Genomic DNA, 27,998 nt, shown 5'->3' with positions numbered 1-27,998 from the left:
AAAAACGTTGTAAACATGAATTAATTTTTAACGACATATTTGGAAAAAAACTCTAACTGTATAACTATTAGTTTCTGTCAGGATGGCTCATTAACTCTATCTTATAACAGGCCGGTGTTTTTTTAAAAACGCTCTTCGTGAAGGGAAGGAAAATCGTAAGTTTAATTTGCCGCACTTCTGATATTCTCACACTGTGAAAATACCATTTTGATATCCTTTCACACTGTGTCAGAATATCACTTTTATTCAGTAAATAAATTACTGTATTTCACTGTTGAAAATGTAATAAATGTATAATATTTACTATATACTGTATATATGTATCAGGGCGAACGAGATATAGGGCGAACAAGAATAATGGCGAACGGACCCTGTGCGAACGGACTCATGCAAACAGGTAGATAGGGCGAACGTAGTTAGAATAATCTAACTGTGTCTCGGGACAGGCCTTCACCACAGTTAGAATGCCTCCCATATACCCGTAATGTAGCAGAAAATTGCAGAATCGCTCCGAAACGATTTTGGAGAAAATTAATGAAGTTGCATCACAGGGGCTTGCTCCCGGCGTGTAATAATTATTTATTAAAAAAAAAAATCATATACGGTCATACTAAAACAACACAAGGGAGGACGCCATTTTGGACCCCTTCCTCTCTTCAACCTCTGTTTTCGTTATATTTCCCGTATTTTACTGACTCACCGCCTCGGATCTGTCAAGTAATGATTCTTCTAGGACATAATGCTTAAATTTTCCCCTTGGAGCCTCTACAATACACATTTCAGACTAATAATGCAAACCTTTTTGAGACTGTAAATACTTTTCATCTAAAATTTAATCCATATTATGGAAGAATTCAACACTTTTTCACCAACGTTTTTTACTCGTTTCAAATTTACACATCATGTTGACATTCGGAACTCTCGGGATTTTTAATAGTAAATGAACTGAGTTAGAGTGAATGTCAGACACCTCGGTCCAACGACACCTCGGCCCATTGACACCAAAGTGTGCTAATCGTTAAACAAACAAGAAGACACGGCGCATCGTTTGAAGTCTCAGGTGCGTGTCATATCGGGTGGTGACAATGACGAGTTAATTACGAGCAGGTTAAATTAATCCGATTGTTGGGTACAAACCACACATCTACCTTGGTTGGTTTAGGGAAATATGTCCATTATGCAACGAAGATCTATCAGGTTAACGTAACTTCTATCTGTGAGGTTAAGTTGAGTTTATAAATTAAAAAAAAGAAAAAAGAATCAAGACATCTCATTGATCAGGACAGAATATCTCAGGATATATGCTTCTATGCACTGGTTTGTACATATAATTATTATATATAGTTAAGTGTACAATACGCCCCTACTACAAAGTGATTTTTTAGTAAAAGAATTCTTAACATTATGAAATGAATAAAGTTGCATTTTCATAAGCAGCAAAATAAATATATAAATAAATGGACCTCCTATCTACCCCTCAATAGATACAGCAGCTGACATCTATGCATCTTCGCTAGCCCATATGGGGAGCAGAGCGGACCGAAAACCCTTGGCTAACATCTATGCTGTCATTCGTTCAAAAATTTCGAAATTATCTGCTCCTGTTTATCGTATACATATCGTCACTATAAACATACATACATTTATATTACCATAGTGAATACAAATAATAATTTTAAAAAAAAAAATCCCTTGGACCGAGGTGTCTTCAGTATGGGCCGAGGTGTCAATAATTTTGGGCCGACCTGTCAGGGCCGAGGTATCAAACATGACGGGCCGAGGTGTCGCTGGGCCGAGGTGTCTGTCTACCGTTAGAGTTATCTCCCGTATTTTCTTCTGCTACATTGACAATACACGGAACGCATTCTATCGTTAAACCGGGTCCGTAGGACATTTATCATTTTAACGATAGAACATTCTATCTAGGGCGAACGCAACTTATCCGTACTGGCTAAGTTTGTGTTGGACACCTGAAACATCTCGCTCGTTTTGAAGCAGACTAAAACTTGACCAATGAAATCCTTTGTAATGAAATAAATTAATAAACAATCCTCGGATACAATACAAATGAAAAATTATTGCATACAAATAAGAAAATATACAATACACATAAGAAAATATACAATGCAAATGGAAAATATAGAATACAAATAAAAAATTATACAATACAAATGATTTTTTTTTACAATACAATGGAAAATATCGAGCACAAATAAATATTTTAATCCAAATGGAAAATTATAAAATCCAAATAGAAAATTATAGAATCTAAATAAAAATTATACAATACAAATGGAAAATTGAACAATTTAACAATCCAAATAAAAAATTATACAATACAAATGATAAACAATATAAATGGAAAAGATCGAATATTGCAAAGTTTGACATGCCATACATTACAGTACTTTGATTGTATTAATAATTATCGGGATCGACATTTCAGCTCAAAACAAAAATAAAACTTGCAGAAAATGTTCCAACTGTGTGCATGTACTTTCTTTAAATGTCTGCGGTATTGTTTCTAAATTAAGAAATCCTGATTTTGTTGAATTCATAAATAATTATGATATTGTTTGCCTCACTGAAACAAAACTAGATTTTTATGATAACATTAATATTGACGGATACAAGTTGTTATCACAAGTGAACAGGGTCAATTGTAAAGCACGTTCTGGTGGTATTTGTGTTTTTATACGTGAAAACCTTCTTGGATATGTCAGTGTTGTTAAAGGTAGATCTGCATGTTCTGATTGTGTTTTATGGTTTTCTGTTGATTCATTATTTTTAAAAAAAAAAACATTTTTTGGTGTTGTTTACATTCCACCTGAAAGTAGTGTTTATAGCAATATTGAGTTGTTCAATGATATTGAAACTTTCTTAATTGAAAATGTTGACATAAACAATGATTATTTTTGTTTACTAGGTGATTTTAATGCTCACACAAGCACTTGTAAAGAATTTGTTGATATTAATAAGGATATTCTTGACTCATGCAATATCACATCGGATGATGTATCCAACAATGAACTTCAAATTTTAGAGTCTTGTAACATACCAGTTAGCAGAAGTTCACAAGACGGGCATCATATTGACAATTATGGCAAACGTTTGTTACAACTTTGTGGTAATTGTAACCTCTTTTTTGTAAATGGTCGTGTTGGCTCCGATCAAGGTATTGGTCGAACTACTTGTAATAACTCTGTATTGGACTATGCTATTGTGTCACCTATTATGTTTAAGAATATCATGAACTTTATTGTTCATGATTTTGACCCAATTTTAAGTGATGTCCATAGTCCAATTAGCTTAACTTTATGTACACTGTTCTCTCCTAGTTACAGTAAAACATGTATTAATGATTCAGGTGATGCCGTAGTGAATTCTGAGGTAGTTATTGGTTTAAAGCCCCGTTGGGTAGGGGACAATGCTGCATCTTTTATAGAAAATATTAGTATAGATCAAGTGGATGACCTTTTATGCAAACTGGAGAATGTTGACCCCCTTAATATTGATTATGATTCAATTAATAGTCTAGTTGATGATTGTAATTGTATCATCACAGCTGCAGCTGATAAAGCAAGTATGATTTTTGAGTATAAAAAAAATTTTAGTACATGTAACAAAACAACCAAAGTAAGTTCTAAGAAGTATTTTAATAGTGACTGTTATACGAAACGTAGAGAATATCGTAAAGCCAAAAAATATTTCCAAAAAGTGCGTACCGACAATAATTATAGTGACATGGTTTTTAAGAGTAGACAATATAAGAGACGTTGCAAAACAGTGTAAGGAATACCAAAAGTCTTTTATATGTAAATTGCGTGGACTACGTTCAACTGATCCGAAAGCATATTGGTCTCTATTAAATAAAAATTGCGAGAGAGGTAAAGGTATTATTAATACCGTAGCTTTAGATACCTTTTATAAACATTTCAAGGAACTAAACAACTCTGTAGTAGATTCTGATATTGATTTGCCACATAATTTATATGAATATAATTCAACGATTAACCAAAATATTACTGAAAAGGAGGTTTTCGATGCTGTTAAATCATTGAAAAATGGTAAATCATGTAGTAGTGATATGATACTCAACGAATTTTTGAAGAATTCCACTAGTAAATTGATGCCAGTGTTTGTCAAAATTTTCAATATTGTCTTTGAAAGTGGAATTATACCTGAATCATGGGCTAAGGGAATAATATGCCCAATCTTTAAAAATAAAGGTAATCGTGCAAACCCAGACAACTATAGAGGAATAACTATACTGAGTTGTTTTGGGAAACTACATGTATTTTGAATAATAGGCTATCCTGTTACGTGGAAAATTCTGGTATTCTTTGTGAAGAGCAGGCAGGTTTTCGGAAAGGATACGGAACTGTAGATCATATTTTTAACCTGAAGTGTCTTATCGACTTGTATTTAGCCAGGAGTAAAAAATTATATTGTGCATTTATTGACTATAAAAAAGCCTTTGATTCAGTTAATAGAATTTTACTTTGGCAGAAACTTCTGCGCAGTAATATTAATGGTAAAATGCTTAATGTTTTGCAGAACTTGTATAAAAATGCCAAATCTTGTGTAAGAAGTGGTGCGAAATGCTCAGAGTTTTTTACGTGTAATATTGGTGTGAGACAAGGTGAAAATCTATCTCCCCTTTTGTTTTCATTATTTCTTAATGATTTGACTGATTTCTTGTCCCATGCATATAATGGGCTCACTGATGTTGGTAAAATATCTCATTTACTTTTTGATAATGATGATATTGAGGTGTTTTTTAAGTTGTATTTGCTACTATATGCTGATGACACAGTTATATTTGCTGAAACTGCATCTGAGTTACAGTCTGCCCTGAATGCTATGTATCTTTACTGTGAAACTTGGAATCTCAAAGTTAATGCTTCAAAAACAAATGTTGTAATATTTTCAAAAAGTAGACAACCTGAAAATACTTTTTTCATGTACAATGGTGAGAAATTATCAACTGTAGAAGAGTTTCAATACCTTGGCATTATTTTTTCAAGGAAGGGTAACTTTCAGAAGAATAAATTAAGACTTGTGCAACAAGCAAGGAAAGCTATGTTTAGTGTTTTAAGTAAAGCTAGAAAGCTATGTCTGCCTGTTGATATTTTATTACAGTTGTTCGATGCAATGGTTGCTCCTATTTTACTGTATGGTTCAGAAGTTTGGGGATACGAGAACAATAGTATTATTGAGTCATTACATTTAGAATTCTGTAAATATATAATAAAAGTGAAAAAATCTACTCATAATGATATTGTGTATGGTGAACTAGGTAGAGTGCCATTGTCTGTATCCATAAATGCCAGGATGGTTGGCTTTTGGCAAAGAATTGTTTCTGGAAAAAATGTAAAGATCTCTCGAATGTTATATGAAATTATGTATAATCTTGACAAAGAGGACATTTTCCAATTCAAGTGGTTGTCACATGTCAGTAACGTACTGATCAAATATGGTTTCGGAAATTATTGGAAAGATCAATTTGTTCCAAAAAATGTTTGCTTATCTAAAAAGGTTAAAGACCAATGTAAAGAAACTTTTATATCAGACTGGAAGTTGAATATTTTTAATTCTCCTAAATGTGTTAATTATAGGATCTACAAAACAAACTTTGGTCTAGAGAAATATTTTTCTTTGTTACCCTTTGATCTTGTTTATAGTTTAAGCAAATTTCGATGTGTTAGTCACAGATTACCTATCGAATGTGGAAGGTTTTTAGATATAGATAGAGCAGATAGATAATGTGATCTCAGTAGTGTTGGAGAAATTGGAGATGAATTTCACTATATTTTTAATTGCAATTTTTTCAATGATGAAAGAAGAAAGTACATACCTGAAAAAGTTTACAAAGTGAAAAATATCAATAGTTTTGCTGACCTGTTTAACAGTGATGATAAATTTACCTTAATTGGCTTGGCTAAATTTTGTAAGATTGTAATGTCTTTATTTCACTCTTGAAATTCCTTCCAATACCTCTAAATTAATATTGTATAAATGTTAATCCTTTGTTCATTTGTTACCTTTTCATTGTTGATTTATTTCTTTTTGTACTTTTATGCCTCATGTGAGGCCTTAAAGTGAATAAAATGTTTCAAATGTTTCAAATGTTTGTCTAAAGGGGTCAAATTGCCGCGAATAAAGATTTGGCCGAGAAAGATTTGAGAATATGACGAGTGCTTGGAGAATGTAGACCGACCTTGCTAAGGTTAGTATCCTGACGTATGTGGCAAATATACAGTATCCAGCAGGTCCAATCCAAAGACTATTTCTACCTACGTAGCTATTAATAGCTACCTAGATATTTAATTAATAAATCTACCCAAAGTAGCTATTTTTACCTACTTTTTGTATTACTTGCATTTTGTGGCCAAACGGCGCAATATGGTGAGTACCAGATTTCTTGATAGTTGATACAGTCGGCCGAGGCTTTACGCACGACGGTCGTGCTAATTACCGATGTTATCCGCACGACGGTCGTGCCGATTGCTAAACTTATCCGCACGACAGTCTTGCGAATTATGGAGGTTATTCGCACGACAAGCTTTGAAATGAATTTATATTAATTATATTTTTGTAACAATGAAAACTTAGTCTGTTTATATATTATATTATACACTTGATTAGACCATCTTTTATTTTTATTTTTATTTATTTATTTTTTTTTTTTTTTTTTGCCCACTCCTTACCGAAAGACTAAATACGGTCTGATTCAAAACGTTTTTTGACCTTCAGAAAACAATTATTCAGTAATAACTATTTTAACTTCATATTTGCAGGTGATTTTGAATTTTTTTTTTTTTTTTTTTTTTTTTTTTTTTTTTTGCCCCTACCTATACCTACCCACTTGAAGTTTTTTTTTATCCTTAATCGGGAGAGGGCAAGCAAACATTTTTTAAAGATGGTCATATATATAAAATTTATTTAATTTATTTATTTAAATTGAGAGAGAGAAAGTATGGAGAAAGAATATAAAGACCATAAAAAAGGAAAGAATGTTATTGAGAGAAAATATCTTTATTTATTTTTAATTGCTCCAATCAAAATAATGTTAGAAATGCCCAAGAGATGATACAGAGGACGAATAATAAAATGTTTATTACACAGAGACACGATGAAGAAAATTTGGCAAAAATGAATGTTAGAATTTATTCTATGTATTAAGTGCATCCCTTCTACTTTAGATTAATTAAAGTTTTTGGTGAAAAGTATAAGTTCGTTGTACATATTTCCGCCAACAATATTAAATAGAGTTATCTCTCTTGTGTCGTGTGGATAAGAAAGTTCTGTAATAAGCACGACTGTCATGCGGTTAACAAAAATAATCGGCACGACCGTCGTGCCGATAGAAACTTCCGATACAGTCACGCTGATGATGAATACGACAAAATTTAGGCAAAAAAATAATTACATCATAAATTGACAATTTTGCATTAATTACTATGCAAAATTGTTAATTAACGAAGTAATCATTTTTTTGCTAAACTTTTGCTGTGTTCATAATCAGTGTAACTGTATCAAGAAATTTGGTACTCACCATGTTGCGCCGTTCGGTCGTTTGGCCGTTTGGCCACAAAATGCAAGTAATACAAAAAGTAGGTAAAAATAGCTACTTTGGGTAGGTTTAAATACCTAGGTAGCTATTAATAGCTACGTAGGTAGAAGTAGTCTTTGGACTGGACCTGTCCAGTGGTATCGTGTTTGTCATGGAATAATAAGGAATGAATAAAGTTTAAAATACTTTTCTCAAAAAGAGTTAAGTTTTGTACTGCATCCAAGCATTGCATCCTCCCAAATACTCACTATTCATCTCCATCATCGCTTTTAAATAGCTCTCATCAATATGTATTAACATATGGAGTTTGATAATTTTTATTGATAAAAATATCTTGAATAGTTTCTTTGAAACTGAGTTAATCACATGTAAAAGAAAAGTGAAGTCCGGGTAAAGGTCCAAAAATGGTGGTGCAGTTCATCAATATGCATCAGCATAAAATTGTGGATAAAAATATCATTATCTTAAATAGTTTCTTTGAAACTGAGCTATACACAAAATTAAGAAAAGTGAGGTTAAGGTAAAAAAAAAGGTAGAGGTACAAAAAGACTGATGCAGATCAATGATTTTTTAAGTCTGATTTGGTGCCGAAATTCAAAAGATGGACATGACAAACACTTATGTCCCTGCTGTAGCTATGACATAGTTACAAAATCTTAACATTTAAGAAATAAACGACGATTATTCAGTGAACATAGTGTTTTGAATAGCAATTGCTAGCAAGCATTATGGAATATATATGCAAGCAGAGCAATTGCTATTCATAACACCATGTTCACCGAATATCATTGTATTATTACTTATATTTGCATTCTGTGATGTTGTCAAAAATATCAGAGGAAATCCTGGCCTCCATAAGGGCTCAACTGCTTGTGTAACGTTTCCGGGTTCTTTTATGGGATTCGGCTGTTCTATCTGAACAATTTAAGAATTAATCAATTTTCTCAATCACAAATTTAAATTAGAAATATGTACACTATCCCTCTCGTTTCTCGGGAGCACACGCGCCTTCCAAGGACTGAAGCGCGTCTTGCCTTCAGCCAAACAAATGTTTAAAGGTACTTTTTATAAATATATATAACCAACCAAAGTCCCGAAAGCCTAATTCAGGCACGTAAGACTTTATTCAAGGATTCCTTTGCAGTACCTACCATGTTCAGCTCTTCTGTTCTAGACCGTCTTTATAAGCCAGTCGTCAGCAACAGACTGCCACAAACAACCCGACCGTCTCCGTATATATACACACTTTAGGTCACATGACCTGCTGAGAACCGAAGGGAACAAAGAAATAGGAAGTCATCACAATGTAACTACCGAGAAACGAAGGGATAATTTGATTTTGATTACAGTTTTGCTTCACTTGTCTCCAGTGAAGAAAAACATGACAATAAATTCAGTAGATCTGATTAATCCACCTTATCTCCAATAAATCACATACAATATATATTTTATTAGGTCACCTGAGTCACTCAGGTGACCTATTACTATCTGTTTTCGTCCGTCGTCGTTCGTTGAGTGTTGGTCGTGAACTTTTGAACATTTTTAGCTTCTTTTCTGGAACCACAGAACCAATTTCAACCAAATTTGGCATATAGCATCTATGGGTGAAGGGGAGTAAAAATTGTGAAATTTATGGCCCCTTGCCCACCTTGGGGCCTGAGGGGTGGGGCTAAAACCATCAAAATTAGTGCAATCTTTAAAAATCTTCTTCTTTACTCCTGGACATCAAGCAGTCAAACTGTTGGCAGAATTGTAATAAGCATTGAGCTCTCTACCAAATTTGTGAAATTCATGGCCCCAGGGTCAGGGGTTCTGATTTTAGGGCAGGACTCTAATGATTTTATAGTGAAAATGCATTAATTCTTTGAAAATCTTCTTCTCTGCTCCTGGGTATTAAATAAAGTAACTAAGTACATAGTTATGATGAGCAAGAATGCCTCTTCCAAAATTATGAACTTCATGGCCCCAGGGTCAGGGGATCAGGTCTTAGGGTGGGGCTCTATTGATTATATATAGTGAAAATGCATTGATTCTTTGAAAATCTTCTTCTCTGCTCCTGGATATTAAATAAACTAACTAAGAACATAGATACGATGAGCATGGCTGCCTTTTCAGAAATTTTGAATTTCATGGCCCCAGGGTCATGGGTTCAGGTGTTAGGGCAGGGCTCTATTGATTAAAGTAAAATTGCATTAATTCTTTGAAAATCTTCTTCTCTGCTCCTGGGTATTAAATAAACTAATTTAGTGCATAGTTATGATGAGCATGGTTGCCTCTTCCAAAATTGTGAATTTCATGGCCCCAGGGTCATGGGTTCAGGTGTTAGGGTGGGGTTCAATTGATGTATATAGTGAAAATGCATTATTTCTTTGAAAATCTTCTTCTCTGTCCTGGATATTAAATTAACTAAGTACATAGTTATGATGAGCATGGCTGCCTCCTCAGAAATTGTGAATTTCGTGGCCCCTGGGTGACGGGTTTTTGAGATATGGCGGGGCTGTATTGACTATATAGGGAAAATGCATAAATTCTTTCAAAGTCTTCTTCTCTTCTCCTGGGTATTATTCAAACAAAGGAAGTGCATGGTTATGATAAGGAAGAATGCCTCTTCCAAAATTGTGAAATTCATCGCTCCTGGGTCAGGGGTTCAGGTGAAAGGGGGGGGGGGGGCTCTATTGATTATATAGTGAAAATGCATAACTTCTTTCAAAATATTTTTCTACTGCTGGTAATAAAGCAAAGAAACAAGTGTATAGTTATGATGAGCAAGGTGCTTCTTCCAGAATTGTGAGTTTATGACCCCTGGGTAAGATGTTCTGGTGTAAGGGGGGGGGGGCTTTATTTATTTAATAAAATAGTGAAAATGCATTTCTTTGAAAATCTTCTATGCTTCTGGGCATATTCAAGGCAAACAGAATAAAATTTTAATATGTAAGGGTATTTTTAACAAAATTTTGAACACCTGGATTATTTAGTCAAGTGTTCTGGTCCTGGCCAGGGCTCTATGAACTTGTATTCTGCTCAGCAAAGTTATTCCCCTTTGCCATTTACCTTTGATAATTAATCACTGTATATAATGTATTTGAAAGGTTAATAGAATAAGAGAATTATGCAAGAATATTTATTGTATAATACAAAAAGTTCTTTCATAGTTTTAATGATCAGGTAGACTTGGAAATAATAGATGAATAAAAGAGAGGCAAAAAAACTTATATTTTTTAATGTTCTTCAAAGGCCAAGAGAGACCATTGTGAGAAGTAATAATATGGGGTTAAAAATAGACATTTTGTTAATAGTCTGCATGGTAAATAAATTGTGATAAATGGGGGACAGATAGATTCTATACCAATTATTTTGTTGATGCTTATCATACTATTTTTCTTGCTTTTGGGCAACAAAGCTTCATTTATCAGTTTATGGATCCTCTAAATTGTTGTATTGTACTCAGGTGACCGTTAAGGTCCTTGGGCCTCTTGTTACTTCTTCTTAACCACAGCACAGACCTGACCACTGTTATCAGTAATCTGAATACAAACTGCACCATCTTCAAAAGTTCAAATTCTCGTAAATTTTTGTTTTAATGCAGTTGTGACGACATCGTTCAAAGTATTGAAACTCTTTGAGAAAAATTATTAATAACACTATTATGAAAACTAGAGTGTTACAAGGAATGCATGTGTACTGTGTAGCCTGCTTTTAGCTTCATCTTGTTCATTAAAGATGTTGATAAATCTAAGAGTTGTCAGCTATTTATTTGCTACTATAGTAAGCACTATAGTTCATGCATTTGGCAGCAAAAAAAAAAAAAAATAAAATCTATGAATAGTAAGACTGCCATGGAATCTGACAATCAGATAGAAATATAAATCTTCAACCCCTCAAAGCTAAAATGAATATTAATGAAATTTAAAATTCTTAGAAATAATTATTTATCAGTTATTTAATTAATATGTATTTTCAACTATCCTTGCATAGAGACTTCAGTCTGTCTTTACCGCAATTGTCAGTCTACACCATCCATTTTGTAATACATATCTCGATGTATTTTCATAGTACTTAAATTTCAGTTTTTGTGGTTACTGTATATCGTACATTGTCATGAGCTCATGAACACATATAAGTGCTAATTTTTAAATCCCTGCCTTTCTAAATTCAAAAGACGTAAGTAAAATTAAACTGTCTGCAGTATATTTTGCAAATTAGGTCAAAGGTCAAGGTCAGTTGGACTGTAACACTGGTATTTTTTTCAAAATATTTTATGAAAAGCAGTGCACATGCTAAATAGCCTAGACTCAACTCTTTAATGTCAAAATAAGTTGTATATCAGGACTGTGAACTATTTTAAAAAGTAGGTCAAAAGTGAAGTTCAAGGGTCAATAGGTCTGTAACCATGGCAAAATACAAAAGCCATAGTGTCAAGCTATGTATGTGCAAAATATGAAATCCAAACCTCTTACAGTTCTCGAGATATAAGGTGTGACAGATGGACGGACAGACAGACAGACACCAGGTAAAGTGATCCCTAAGTGTCGCTCTGCTCTGCAGGCAACACAAAAAAAAGAATGCTTTTATATTGATTTTAACTAAGAATGTTTTTCTTATGTTTCTTAAGTTCTTAAAATTTATTTTAAGAGCTGAAATCATTCTTGAAATAGAAATTTTGCTTTGTCTGAATAAAAAACACCCTAGCATCAAGACTTATTATTCTTTGTAACTATATGCATAATTAAAAATGAATAGATAAATTAAAGGTATAGCAGCTCTGTTTAGTTAGTAGAAAGTTTTGTTTATATACAATTAAAACCATTGACCAATATTTATTTTAAAAAAAAAGTTAAAGACATCTCAATCAGCAATTTTAATCATTTTGAATTTCTTTTTTTTTCCAGATGATTTCATTAAAAACTAAAATTTAATCCCTTTGCACAACATTTCATATATACTCCTAAGCACTACATGTTGTAGCTTGTTCTGTGCGAGTATGAGAAACAAACTGCACTCTTAGCAGAAGACATTGCATTCATAGTGATATGAATGCAACTGGTGAGCAGTCTCGATGAACTCCAAAATGTGTGAACTCTAAAAACGAAGTCTTTGGCTCCATCATGCATTGTGGCAAAATGGCATCCGATGTAACAAACGATGGGGAACATACTAAAGACCTGACCTACTAAAGACCTGACTGACCTGACCAACATAATTTTCTCCAAAAATCAATATTCTGAATTTTTATATCAAGTTTTTCATGATAATTTCTTAATCATAAGTTGTGATTCAATTGAATAAAGATTTATTCAATCATTTTTACCAAATTTATTGTCATTTATCAATTCATTTCATGAAAATTCAATGACCTGACCAAAGTTGAAATGACCTGACCAAATGATAATCATTCATAATTGTTACCTTTTTAAAAATATTTGATACATTTTTCAAATTTGTTCTCTATTAAAATGATTAATACTTTGAATAAAATGTTTTTACCAAATATTTAGCCTTTATCCATTCATTTCATGATAATTTAATGACCTGATCAAATTTGAAATGACCAGACCAAATGATAATCATTATTAAACTGTCTTTTTAAAAATATTTGATACATCTTTAAAATATGTTCTCTATTATAATGATTAATACTTAGATAAAATGTTTTTAGAAACATTTATACCAAATATTTAGTCACTTATCCATTTATTTCATGATAATTTATTGACCTGACCAAATATGGAATATGACCTGACCAAATAATAATCATTCATAATTGTAATCTTTTTTTAAAGATATTTGATACATCTTAAAATATGTTATCTATTATAGTGATTAAAACTTAAGATAAAATTTTTTAGAAACATTTTTACTAAGTATTTAGTCAATTTATCCCTACATTCATTTCATGATAATTTAATGACCTGACCAGATATGGAATGACCTGACTGATCAGATATTTTTACTTCAAGCTTAAAACTCTTAACTTTTGTGTATGTCCAAGCACACACACTTTTTAAAATCTTTCTATTCTTACAGCTGAAATGAAATAATTTTTTTATATCCAAGTATAGATGATAAAATCAATATTGACCTATAAATCGACTGTACGATGACCTGACCGATCATTTTGAATGTATATTTTCAGATATTTATAAGGTGCTTTAAATAAAATTTGTCTTTTGTATAATTTTCCATTTATAATTAAATTATTAGTAAGTAATATCAAGTTTTTTAATATTATATGAATACATAAAGACCTGACCAATGTAACAAACTAAAGACTTGAAGGAAATTGGAAGTATATATAATTACAACTGTATAGATTGTTATGAAATCTAATTTAAACTAAGAGAATTGTTCAGAAAGTTTGGGGAATTTAACATAACGTCATGAGGTTCTAAAAATTACTCTTTCTATATATTTCACACAGAATGAATAACAGTGCACTCATTAAAAACATTTCTCTATCACTTAAAATTTATTTTGCTACGAAAACTAAGGATTCATCTTCCCATAGCTAGTGATGTCAATTTACATTACTGATTATAAGCAGTGCATGCATTCGTCATAAAACATCTCTCTTCAAAATAATTTCTGCATACAAGGATAAAAGTGATGATTATCCTCAGTCTTTATATTCACAAGACTTGTTCTTCTTATATGTTATAGGGTATTTTTTCTTTCTTTTTTTTTCTTCTTTTTTTCATTTTGAATAATTAAACACTTGATTTCTTTTCTTTAAACAAGCCAAAAAAAATCTTAATTTATTACCTTCAAGCATGCAATCTACTTTCAACTACATCTCTGAAATTAATAGTAAAGATTTTTTTTAAAGTTTGGCCTAACCATGTAAAACTCTGTTAAATATTTAAATCTGCAACTTTTGTCTAAACTTAATTAAATGTTTATGAAGGTTGCATGAAATTGTGTACATGAACACCTTTAATATAATGTTTTGTTGCTCTTCCCCCTTTTGTCTAACTTAATGCTGTTACAAAGTTATTAATAAACAAGTAAGTTTATTAATTTTTATTAACTTGAATTTTAATCAGTAGTGCAGTATATAAATGTAGTCCACTAGTTATACACAAGCTCCTTTGAAGGGATAAAAGTAGGTAATTGTTGAACAAACAATGGGTGACAAGTGCCCCTTTTGACACTTCTATCACAATATCAGAGTAATTAAGCGGATCAACAATTATCAAATTCACTATTTGATATGCAGTTTATAGATTTGATTTAAAGAAGCATTCTTTTAATTCATTTGATAATTTTCACACTCCTTCATTAAAAGTAACTAATTTTGTAAATATGTATACTATACACTTTGCTGTATCCATAATTGATTAAAAAAAAAACCCAATCAGGTTCAAGCACAAATTAAGAGCCCTCTATACACTGCACACTAGATTTCTGATTTTTTGGTATTTTTATGCAGATAGAGTGGTCTGCCCTTTGATCAAGAATAAAATAAAATGAAATGTACACTTTATTACTTAATTTGTGATCAAATCAAGCATTCATAACGGTTTAAAAGGCCGAGATGAATAGATAGAACACCTCATTTGCAGGTATTTTGCCCACTTATGTAAACAACAGTGATTTATGTTCATCAGTACTTCATTGTCTTTGAACATTTTTCCTGGGGGTAAATGCAAGGCAACCTATGTTGAAAATGTGATAGATAAGCTCAATCCTTACACCTTTACACACTATAACTTTCTCAATGTCCAAAAAATATTTTCCTCTAGTGTATAGAGGATCCTTAAATATTATTTCAATGATTTGATTTTGAACATGTTTTATTGTATATAACATACTAAAAAGATTGGATACAAGTTTTTTTTTTTTTCAACTTAATTAATAGATTCTTTCCTTGTTATATACACAATGATTACTAGATCTATATGCATGATTGTCATAACAATTTACAAATCATGTTATACATGCAGAAACAAGATAATAAATATATTGGAAAGGTTAGATAAATACTGGTACCGTAGATTTATTTTAGAAGATGCACGAAACTTTGATATTTTCAACTTTGTGCACTTTTGTATGTAATTTACATACTTAAGTGCACAAAACTAAGAATATCAAAGATTGTATATATTACATGTATCATTAATCAAGATTTCTTTTATGGTTATTTTTTTTCTTATTTTTTACCGTTTATTTATTTATTTTATAAAGTTCGTCTATTTGTTTTACTTAATGTATTTATGTCTTTGAACAATGTTAGTTTATATGTTTATATGGTCGGTCAGGTCTTTAGTAGATATGATCAGTCATAATGGCTGTTATTAGTGCATTGTGACTTTATTTTATTTTTTTGTTGAATGGATAATAACATTTATTCAATTATTTTGTGGATATTGGCTTTTTTATTGCTTCAAACTCTTGCATAATAGTAAAATGGATATACGACATCGAATTCAATACTACCGGTAAGAATTATTTTCTTGATTTATTATCTCCTTGATTCAAATTTTATTTCGTTCCTACAATAAAGGTGCTTTTATTTGTTTTTGAAGACACCCAGCTTGTATTTATTTTAATCAGAAAATGCGTATTTTTCACTATTGGGCAGAGATATTCACGGGTTCATATTCAGAAGACAGATGTGACCTTGATTTCTAGAGAAGTGGTTTTTAAATTTTTCATATTGATAGATAATAGTTTAAAAATGTTTTCATAATAATTTATTTCGTATATGATAAAAAAAAAATACATACATGTATGTAAATAACGATGGTAAGAACTTGTGCATTCAATTCAGATGTGGTACACAAATAAACATGATAAAAAACCGGAATGCTAAATTTTGTGTAAAATTCAGTCCAGTTTTTAACCGTTACAATATATATTGTTTTATTTTGCATATATATCCCTTTTATTATGCATATTTACTTCTCAAATGTATAATTTTCTCTGTAATTGATATACACAGTAACTTTAAACGTCAACTTTGAAAGTAAATATCTCCTTTTTTGCAAATAAAATAAAAAATCTGACAAATACGATCTCTTCTGAAGTCTTTTATTTCTGAGTACTGGCATAATTGCCACACTTTCCAAAACTTTGCACGGACACTTTTTGTAGACCCATCATTTTTACCGAAAAATTGCCAATTTTTATGTGTGTGTGCGCATGCATGGACTCTATTTTCGGAGTCTTTTTTAGTATCAATTTCTTCCGGAAATGCTGTTTTTGGATTTCGTCTGGTGAGTGTAGTGGGAGAAAACAGAGAGTATGCAAATATTTCCAAAAGTCCTCTGAAATTTCTTTTTAACATGTTAGATAAATATAAATATATTAGATTTGTTGCCAATCTTTGACAAAGGTTTATGCAAGTTTATGTTATTGGAGATCACTTTTTTGTAAACTCTTATTTTTGTGAGATACCTATTTGGTAATCATGAGTGACAATTTTTTGGTGTGTATAATCTTTAACAATGCAAATTTTTGCGAGAAGACTGTCTTAGATAAAATTATGAGAAATATAAAGCTACTGTGAGTGAAAAGTTACATACTGTGTTTTTCCTTAATATAGCCAGACAAGTACCATGCTTTTAACTTGCTTTATAAGTGATTTCTTTGTAAATTTACAGGGGGAAAAGGCAGGTTTTTTTCCATCTAGATCACCTACTCAAAGCTCTGATGAATAGTTAAACAACTAAAATCCTAATACCACTTAAACAAAGAATAAAAAAAGACAACTACACATGGAAGGTAGCTAATGGAAGGAGAAATCCTGAGGAATGTAACATCTGCTTGAACGCTGCAACCCCCTCAGAACACTTCCAAATACATAGTACACAGGGACACATACATTTGGGAAGGTATTCTCTGACTGGAGACACTTGATGGAGACCCATACTAGTGATAAACCTCATAAATGTGATGTGTGTGGAAAGGCATTCAGTCAATCAGGTAATTTAAATTCACACATGAGGATACATACAAATGAAAAACCTTATAAATGTGATGTGTGTGGGAAGGCATTCAGTCAATCCGGTAATTTAAATTCACACATGAGGATACATACAGGGGAAAAACCTCATAAATGTGATATGTGTGGAAAGGCATTCCGAGAAGGGAGTTCCTTACAGGCACATATGAGGACACATACAGGTGAGAAACCTCATAAGTGTGATTTTTGTGGGAAGGCATTCCCTTTCTCAGGTGAAGTACGCAGACACATGAGGACACATACAGGTGACAAACCTTATAAATGTGATGTTTGTGGAAAGACATTTACTATGTCACATAGCTTACAGAGGCACATTAGAACACATACAGGTGATAAGCCTTATAAATGTGATGTGTGTTGGAGGGCATTCAAAGATACAAGTTCCTTAAATGACCACAAGATGATACATACAGGTGACAAACCTCATGAGTGTGAAGTGTGTGGGAAGGCATTCAACCGATTAAATCACTTACAGACACATACAAGGATACATACAGGTGATAAACCTTATAAATGTGATGTATGTGAGAAGGCTTTCCGTGGACAAAGAATTTTAAAGCAACACATGGGAATACATATGGCTGATAAACCTTATAAATGTGATGTTTGTGGAAAGACATTTTCTGCGTCAGGTAGCTTACAGAGACACATTAGAATACATACAGGTTTTAAACCTTATAAATGTGATGTGTGTTGGAGGGCATTCAAAGATACAAGTTCCTTAAATGACCACAGGAGGATACATACAGGTGACAAACTTCATGAGTGTGAAGTGTGTGGGAAGGCATTCAACCGAATAAATCACTTACAGACACACACAAGGATACATACAGGTGATAAACCATATAAATGTGATGTATGTGAGAAGGCTTTCCATGGACAAACACTTTTAAAGAGACACATGGGAATACATATGGGTAAAAAAACTTATAAATGTGAAGTGCATGGAAAGTCATTCAATTCCTCAGGAACTTTACGCACACATATTGAGATTAATACAGGGGATAAACCTTTTAATTGTGATGTGTGTAAGAAGACATTCAACCAATCAGGACATTTAAAGAAACACATGAGGACACATACTGGTGACATACCTTTTAAAAGTGATGTGTATGAGAAGGCATACACTGTATCAGAACACTTACAAAAAATCATGAGGACACATACAGGTGATAAATATTACAAATGTGATGTGTGTGGAAAGTCATTTATTTACAAGTCCATGATAAAGGGGCATATGAGGATACACACAGGTGAGAAACCTTATAAATGTGATGTGTGTGGAAAGGCATTCAACCATTCAGGGAACTTACAGAGACACATGAAGACACATACAGGTGAAAAACTTTAAAATGTGATGTGTGTGGACGGACATTCAACAGATCAAAGTCTTACAGAGACACATGAGGCCACATACAGATGATAAACCTTATAAATATGATGTGTGTGGGAGGGCATTCTCTGTATCATGTAGTTTAGCAGCACACATAAAGATACACACATGTGATAAACCTTTTGAGTGTGATTTGGATGGTAAGGCATTCAACCATTCAGCTAGCTTACGGAAACACATAAGTACACCTACAAGTGATTAACTATGATAAATGATGGGTGTGGTAATAGATACAGTCAGTCAGTTGATGTATGTAACCTCCCCTTCCACTTTCTATATGAAGTCTTTGGAAAAGAGCTTTATCAGTCAAGGAAGTTAAATGAGACAGAGGTTTGAGGACAATTTCTTACGTGACAGCCGAGTGAGCTAACAACTGGAAATTGGTCTGGTCATACACAGAAGCACACGAGGACAATTATTCTGAAAATCCCATTGAGACTCTATAACCACCCCGCTAAATCCGTGCCTGAGACATTGTCACCGATTTTTTTCTGATCCACAGTGTTTACACGATGACAATGGTGAAAGCATTGTTTTCACAATTTATAGATGAATGAATAAGTTCAATGGCTAATTGATTGAACATAAGCCAAGTTCAAAAAATTCTTTGTTTGCAGTTGCCAACCTGTAATTTTTAGAATGAGTAGGTATGTAGGATTTTTTATTTGGGAGGGGGATTCAAATTTTTTTAGTTTTCAGGTTTTTGTTGGATAACAAATCATAGGGATTTTCGTAGAGCATGTAGAGTAACTGAAGAAAATAAGCTCCACTTAGTTAAAGCTACAAATGTAATTGACAAAATTTAAAAAATCAGTTTATAGAAAATGAAACATTTTCATTATCCTGAAAACTTGAACTTAGCCCCCCCCCCCCCCCCCCCAAAAAAAAAAAATATCTGAAGAAAAGGCTGAAAATTATTTTGAGTCAGATGCATTTTAAGTGGGTCGGTAGGCAAAAGCAAACAAAAAAAATATTTTAATCTTTATGTAATTGCCTATTTAGTATGTATGATAATAAATGCAAAATATACAAATACAATGGACACTTGCCTATTAAATAAGGTATTCAATATATACAGATATGTTTTTGTCATTTGCCTAGTGCTACAATTCAGTACAAAGAGACTTGGCTATACATCGTTGCTATTTGTCACTTATCTCCAACAACAACAAGTCACACTGGCTCTCTGTGATTCTTTGTTCACTTCGATAAAGTATACAATAACTTTATCCAGTCTCTTGTTAACCATGACTTTACCTGACAATAACTCATCAACTGTCAAACACATAACCACTGTGACTGTATTCTCATTCAATCAAATAACCTGTTAATTAAATTATATGCAGAATTTCTTGATTAACACAATCTCATTTGCTTCACTTTTTAGCTCACCTGAGCCGAAGGCTCAAGTGAACTTTTCTGATCAAAGAGTGTCCAGCGTCTGTCTGTCGTCTGGTGTCTGTCGTCTGTAAACTTTTCACATTTTCGACTTCTTCTCAAGAACCAATGGGTCAATTTCAACCAAACTTGCCACAAAGCATCCTTGAGTGAAGGAGATTCAAGTTTGTTCACAGGAAAAGCCGCGCCCTATTACAAGGGAAGATAATTAAGAATTCTATTTCGTAAATATCAATTACGAGACCACGTGAGATTGTACTGCGCATGTGCGGATTCGGTGTTCTGTAATTTGTGCTGGAGGAGGGACGCACTTCTCTTCTGTCAACGTGGTTGACGAAATTTATTTCATTGCTGTCAAACGAGGTTTGATAGGTTGCAGTTACGTTTTTGGGACGCGGTTCCTGCGTAGTTGTCTGTTTTAGCAGACTTTTTGCTTTTTTCCGTTTTTTCCGGTTGCACGTGGTTGATCGCACGTGGCTCCGACTATGGCGAACGCCATGTTGTCTCCAGAGAAAAACGCAGTTATTCCTGCAGATAAAGCTGAGGACAAAACGGGTAACACCAGAAAAAGAAAAGTTGAAACCACTGGTAGTAAGAAACCTAGCAAATCCATCAAACCAGACTCGGAGTCCAGTCAGCATTCAGTGGCTTCGTCAGCGAAGGACAGAGGCTCAGATGTTCGCAGATCTAATGCATCACCAGGCCCGAGTGGCTCTGACCCATCTATCACGGACGTGCTTAACGTTCTGAAGTCGATCCAGGAAAGTCAATGTAAGTCGGATCAGAACTCTAATAACTTAAGTCATCGTGTCGACTGTCAATGAACTTTTCAGAATGGCGGAGGATTACGACGATTGTGGCGATTATGGCGTTATTCCGGACAGTGACGTGGTCACTGTTAATGACGATATTGCCGCCGATCATGACAGATGTCATACTGCTGATACTAGTTCTGTTAATAAAAACTCTGCGACATCGTCAGGTGCTGACAATAAATTTAAATCGACGGGAGAAAAACTCAAAATCAAGGAGGTATGTGAAACTTATGTAAACTAAAGAGTTAGCTTCATGTGTTAATGACTGGTTTAGACAAGGGGTAGAAGATGATAGATACACTGAACTTACGAAAGACTCGGTGAATGCTAGACCAGATAATTGTGAAAGTCTAGTTACAGTAAAAACAAACCAGTTAGTATGGGGATTCCTTCAACCCAGTACTCGTACAGTGGACAAGAAACTACAAAATGTAGAGACTTCTGTGGTTAAAGCAGCTACCATTGTGGTTAAAGTGTGACAAAATTGGTAATTTCGATGACCCATGTGTCTTTGACTTGATAAATAGAAGCATGGAAGCTTTAGCTTTGCTGGGCCAGTCTAATTATCAAATCAACATGCTTCGCAGAGAACTTATGAAAACAAACATGAAAGGGGAGTATTCCCATTTGTGTTCACATAATGTGAAATATACGTCCTATCTTTTTGGGGATGATGTTCCTAAAACTGTGAAGGAAATAGGTGACTGTAGTCGCATTAGTAACAAACTAAGCAGTTTTCCTATGCAGCAAAGGTCTGACAGAGGTTTCTTTAACAGAAATAGCTTTGGTAACATTCGTGGACGAAGATCCATTTTTCAAAATCGGTCCACACAGGGACAGACCAGAGGTTACTCTGGATACAATGACCCAAAAAACTTCAAAGGTCGTCGAGGGAGCTCTTGACCCAACATCAGTAAGTAGACTTCCACGTAAGACAAAAATTTATTTCAGAAAATCAACTTTTTGTAACTGGAAGGTTGAAACAATTTATTTCTGAATGGGAAAAACTCACTTCTGATAAAAGCATTCTTGATATAGTCCAACATTTAGAGTTTGAAAATGACTCTCTACCAGTTCAAACTTCTCTTCCTCATCAAATAAAGTTTAATGAGAAAGAATGTTCATACATCAAGAAAGAGATTAGTAGACTTTTGGAAATGGAAGTAATTAAAGAAATTGATACAAACGATGTTGGATTTGTGTCGACTATTTTTCTTAGACCGAAACGCAATGGGGAATTTAGAATGATTTTAAATTTGAAAGAGTTGAATCAGTTCATTAAGTACCATCATTTTAAGATGGACACATTTGAAAGTGCTTTGAAGGTTATAACCCCTTATTGCTTTATGGCATCAGTGCATCTTAAGAATGCTTAGTATTCCATACCTGTAGCTATGGAACACCAAAATTTCTTGCAGTTTTCCCGGGAAAATAAATTGTTTCAATTTACTTCCTTACCTCAAGGTCTATCTAGTGCCCCTAGATTGTTTACAAAAATTATGAGGCCTGTATATGCTACATTACGAAGATTAGGTCATGTGAATGTGGGGTACATAGATGACTCTCTTTTGGTAGGAGACACTATACAGGAATGTAGCAAAGGTTCAATTGCAATGATCACAATGGTTGAAAAACTGGGATTTTTTGTGAATTATGAAAAATCAGTCATAAAACCAACACGAAAAATTGCTTTTCTTGGCAATGTTATTGATTCAGTTAACGTGATTGTTACATTAACAGATGAGAGAAAAGAAAATATTTTTAATGAATGCAAGAAATTGTATAACAAATCAGAGAAATCAATCAGAAATGTAGCATCAGTAATTGGTTTGATGGTTTCCAGTTTTTCAGCCTTTGAATTTGGGCCCCTGCATTATAGATCCCTTGAAAAGGAAAAAATTGCGGCCCTTAAATGTTCTTATGGAAATTTTGATTCTACAATGTGTATAAGTGATAAAATGAAGGACAACTTGTTATGGTGGATAAACAATGTTCACATTGCTTGTAGACATATACGTCATGGGTCTATAAATTTTGAAGTTTACTCCGATGCTTCATTATTGGGTTGGGGTGCCACCTTCAATAATCAAGAAATAGGTGGTCACTGGTCAGACACTGACCAGTCTTATCACATCAATGCCTTAGAACTTCTTGCATGTTTTTATGCACTGAAATCTTTTTTCAAAGACCAACATCATAAGTCAATCAACGTTATGTTGGATAATGTCACTGCTGTTAGTTACATAAATAATATGGGCGGCATTCATTCCCATTTATGCAATGAAATAGCAAGTCAGATCTGGGCTTGGTGCATTGATAGGACATCTGGCTATTGGTCGCTCACATACCTGGAGTAGATAATGTTGTTGCAGATAGAAAATCTAGAAAGTTTGAGGATCAAACTCAATGGAAACTAAATACTAATGTGTTTAATGATATAACTACTTTATTTGGAATGCCAAAATATTGATTTGTTTGCAAATAGACTTAATGCACAAATCGATACGTATTGTTCGTGGAAGCCTGACCCCAATGCAAGTTTTGTTGGTGCATTTATTGTTGATTGGAGCAAATATTATAGTTTCATTTTTCCTCCTTTTGGCTTGATAGGGAGGTGTTTGCAAGATCATAGAAGAAAGAGCAGAATGCATCATGGTGGTGCCAGTCTGGACAACTCAAGTGTGGTACAACAGAGTTTTGGAACTGTTGATAGAACATCCACAAATCTTGCCTCAACAGGAGGATCTACTGTACCTTGTACATTCTAAAGAACGTCATCCATTGAGAAAATCCATTGTGATGATGGCATGTCGTTTGTCGGGAGACATTTCAATAACTCAGGCTTTTCGTCTGACGCTACCAGTATCCTCATGGCGTCTTGGAGAGGCAGTACAAAGAAACAGTACAAGACTTTCCATACGAGATGGCTTTCTTTCTGTTGTGAAAGGAAAATTAATCAATTTCAAATTTCTTTAAATCATGTTATCGAATTTTTGACTATGTTGTACCATAATAACTTAGGTTATAGTGCTCTCAACACAGCCAGAGCATCACTGTCTGCATTAGGGTTTGTCATTGATTGACATGCTATTGGGTCTCACCCTGCTATTATTCGCTTTATGAAAGGGGTCTTTAATTTGAGACCTCCTGCACCTAGACATGAATATGTGTGGGATGTTACGACTGTTTTAAGTTTCCTTAGGAAATTGTCACCTGTGAAATATTTAAGTTTGAAAAATGAAATATATGGAGATAACAAACAGTATTCAAGCTCAAACGTCCATTAAACAATACAAAATAGAAGCAGAGCAAACACGGACCTCCAAACATCAGAGGTGGGATCAGGTGCCATGGAGGAGTGAGCATACATGTAAAATCTGTATGTTTATCTGTTTAACTTGTGCTGCTAGAATACAGACTGTTCATGCCTTAAAATTGAGTTGTATGCAGAAGAAGAAATCTTCATTTGTATTTAACTTTGATACTTTGTTAAAGACTTGTAGACCAGGGTTTCGTAGGCCAAACATTGTTCTTAAAGTCTATCCAGCAGATAGGAGACTATGTGTTTATACTGTTCTTGTTGAATATTTGAAAAGAACTTCCCATTTACGCAGTAATAATGATGCTTTATTCATTTCATATGTAAGGCCTCATAATGCTGCATCTAAAGACACATTGTCGCGTTGGATTAGATATGTAATGTTGCGTTCTGGCATTGATATCAGTTTGTTTTCTCCGCACAGTGTTCCTGCAGCAACAGTTTCAAAGGCGTATTTTAACTCTGTGCCTGTTCATAAAATTCTGAATAAGGTTGGATGGACCAATGAAAGAACTTTTGCAAAGTTTTATAATAAGCTAATTGTATCGCTAATACAGTTTTTTCTGAATGGTGTTATGACTGAATAAATCGTGGGTGTTCGAAGAGGAAAAAATGTTTTGTTTCTTTAAAATCTCACGTGGTCTCGTAATTGATATTTACGAAATAGAATTAAAAAAATAAACGAGACTTACCTTGGTTAAGGTGAAGTTTGATTGAGATTCTATGAGGAAATAGAATCAATGAAGAGATCACGTGCCACCCACCCACCCTGCATATGCATGGAATGTAATTAAATGTATGATTGGTTAAATTTCATTTACACTGATGTATGATGTATACATGTGTGTAAATGAGGTAACAAAAAAAATTTTCGCATTAAATCCTGAATCCGCACATGCGCAGTACAATCTCACGTGATCTCTTTATTGATTCTATTTCCTCATAGAATCTCAATCAAACTTCACCTTAAGGGTTTGGTTTTGTGTGGAGCCAAGTGAGACTCACTAAAAATAAACACTTTAATATCTCAAAAATTAAGCCTTGCTAGCACTTGAAAACTAGTCCATGTCATCTTCATAATAAAAACAATCTCTGGGTATATGCAGCTTAATTGACACTTGCAGCAGTTTGCAGCTATGAAGTGCACAATACACCTGCAGGACTGCGCAGCCACAGGTTTTAGTAGTGCACCAAAAAATCCAAAAAAAATATGAAATAGTTAAGCCAATCAAGTGGCTACAACTATTTGTGAAGAACCTTTGTTTTAAATGTAAACTCACTTCAATAGGTACAATTCTTTAAATGCATACGAGGGTTGTCCGTAAAGTTCGTGGACAACATTGATAATTACTGACAAACATTGATAAACTATATGAAACTATTATTTTCATTAAATTCATGTTTCAGTTTATTAATATGCAAGTTTTAAAGGTGCTTAGACACAGATTTGAAGTTAATATTTTCTCAAATTTTCTGTATAATATCACGATATATATATTGCAATAGCATTGCACACGAAAATATAATTAAAAACTTATTTTATCTGCAAATTATTGGAACTACGAATTCCTGGACGATTTTGATTAACACATCCTTGCACTTTCACGAATTTTATCTTTATCCTTAACATTTAAGAAAAGAAGCGATTTTGTTGTGTATAAATGAAAAACATTACATCTATAATCCAGAAAATTCAGAGTAGAAATGTGCGAAAGCAAACCTCCTCACTAATATCGTCAGCCCGTGCTCAGTGTTGTGTACAGAGTTTAACAAATTGAATACACCCTTGAAACGTAAACTGTTTTTCTAAACAGGGCACGAGCTCTGTTATTGTTAAAGTTTACGATTCACCGGGTGTGTTCAATTGTTAGAGTCTGCACACACCACTGAGCACGGACTGACAATACTGTGAGTGGGTTTTGCTTTCGAACATTTCTATTCTGAATTTTCTGGATTATATTTTTAATATTTTTCATTAATACACAACAAAATTACCACATTTCTTAGGTATTAAGAATAAAATTAAAATTTGTGAAAGTGCAAGGATGTGTCAATCCAACGCGTTCAGAAATTGAAGTTCCAATAATTACGAGATGAAATAAGATTTTATTATATTTTAGTATGAAATGCTATAGCAACATATAAGTCATGAAATTATACAGAAAATTTGAGAAAATATTAACTTCAAATCTGTGTCCAAGCACCTTTAATCACAAACAAAGCACAAATAGTTATATTTTATCAGATACAAAAAAGATACACACTTATACCCGGAGCACTAAAACGAAAATCATTGACGTTACTCGACGTCAAAAGCTAAATACATTAAGTTTTCTCAACGTAGTCACCGTTAAACTCAACACATTTCTTATGTCGCTTCAACCAGTCATCAAAAATGTGCACAAACTGTTCTGGTTTCTGTCTTAGATCCTGCAAATCATCAAACCTCTGTCCGCGTAAAACGACTGTATGTACGGAAATACGGCAAAGTCACGTTACGAACTTCATTTTTTACAGCTTACAATCTAGGAAAGATGGTCCTCCTTCACTCATGTCATCTAGTAAACTGTCTCCTCCGTCCGAAAATCTTCTGTGCCGCTTAAACACTAAAGAATAGATTACTTTACCATGTTTTTCCGACTGTTTAAAGAATTTATGAGTCTCTGTTGGTGTTTTTCCGATGTCTACACAAAATTATATCATTGTTCTCTGCTCCACCTTTTCCGAAAATGTCCCTTTTTCGAACAATGAAGATCCTTTCTTAATAAACTCTGACCTCGATTTCTCTGCCATTTCGAAACTTTGAACTTTCAAATTTTACAGGTTTGACGTTATAACTTTTGTCAACCTTATAATGTAAAAGCCATCCAAATTTCCGCAGAATTTTACAAAATACAAATGAAATGTATAAAGTTATAACTTTTTAATAAAAACTTTGTTCTCCGGGTCACCATCCCAAGTCTAATAATGAAGTCATAATTGTAATTATACACTTAAAATTGAATAAAATTTTTCATTTTGTAATTCACACATAGTAAAGAATTATAAATATACTAATGATAAATATCTATGACGCAACTTTTATTTAAATTTTAGCTAGTCCACGAACTTTACGGACAACCCTCGTACTTGTTAGTTCAACAAGAAAATGTTAGCCATGAAAGTAGTCCCAACCACATGGCAATGTGTTAAAAATAGAATTAAAGAGACTCACTGTTGATCTAAAAATAGCACTCTATATGAAAGCCCAGATGTATCTAAAGTATTACTCTTTGGTGTGTACAAATCACAGGGAAATTAATGTTAGAAAAATAATATTCTCCTTAAAAAATATGCCAAATAAGATGTTAAAAATCTGCAGGGGGGAATGAAAGACTAGTGTAAAATTTAAATAAGAGGCCTGGCCCACAATGTTCACTTAACCATCTTATGGATGACAGATGGACAGACACCATAGACTCTTTGATCAGAAAAGTTCAATAGAGCCTCTGCTCAGATGAGCTAAAATGTAAAATGTCTTTGATTATTGTAAAAAA

General features: G+C 33.3%; 1 protein-coding gene across 1 annotated transcript; it reads left to right on the top strand.

The window, feature by feature from the left end:
* The first annotated feature begins 6,144 nt into the window (after nt 1-6,144).
* LOC133201139 (zinc finger protein 728-like) lies at nt 6,145-19,803 on the top strand. The gene is made up of 2 exons (XM_061336920.1): nt 6,145-6,229; nt 17,176-19,803. The coding sequence occupies exon 2, from the start codon at nt 17,431-17,433 to the stop codon at nt 18,886-18,888; it is 1,458 nt and encodes a 485-aa protein (XP_061192904.1). The 5' UTR covers nt 6,145-6,229; nt 17,176-17,430; the 3' UTR covers nt 18,889-19,803.
* Nucleotides 19,804-27,998: the final 8,195 nt, after the last annotated feature.

The sequence above is a fragment of the Saccostrea echinata genome, unplaced genomic scaffold (genome assembly GCF_033153115.1).
Source record: "Saccostrea echinata isolate AGI-Se365-2 ecotype Australia unplaced genomic scaffold, CSIRO_AGI_Sech_v1 ptg000042l, whole genome shotgun sequence".
Taxonomy (NCBI): Eukaryota; Metazoa; Mollusca; class Bivalvia; order Ostreida; family Ostreidae; genus Saccostrea; species Saccostrea echinata.
Note: the sequence above shows the minus strand (reverse complement) of the source record. Positions and strands in the feature narration are given on the sequence as shown.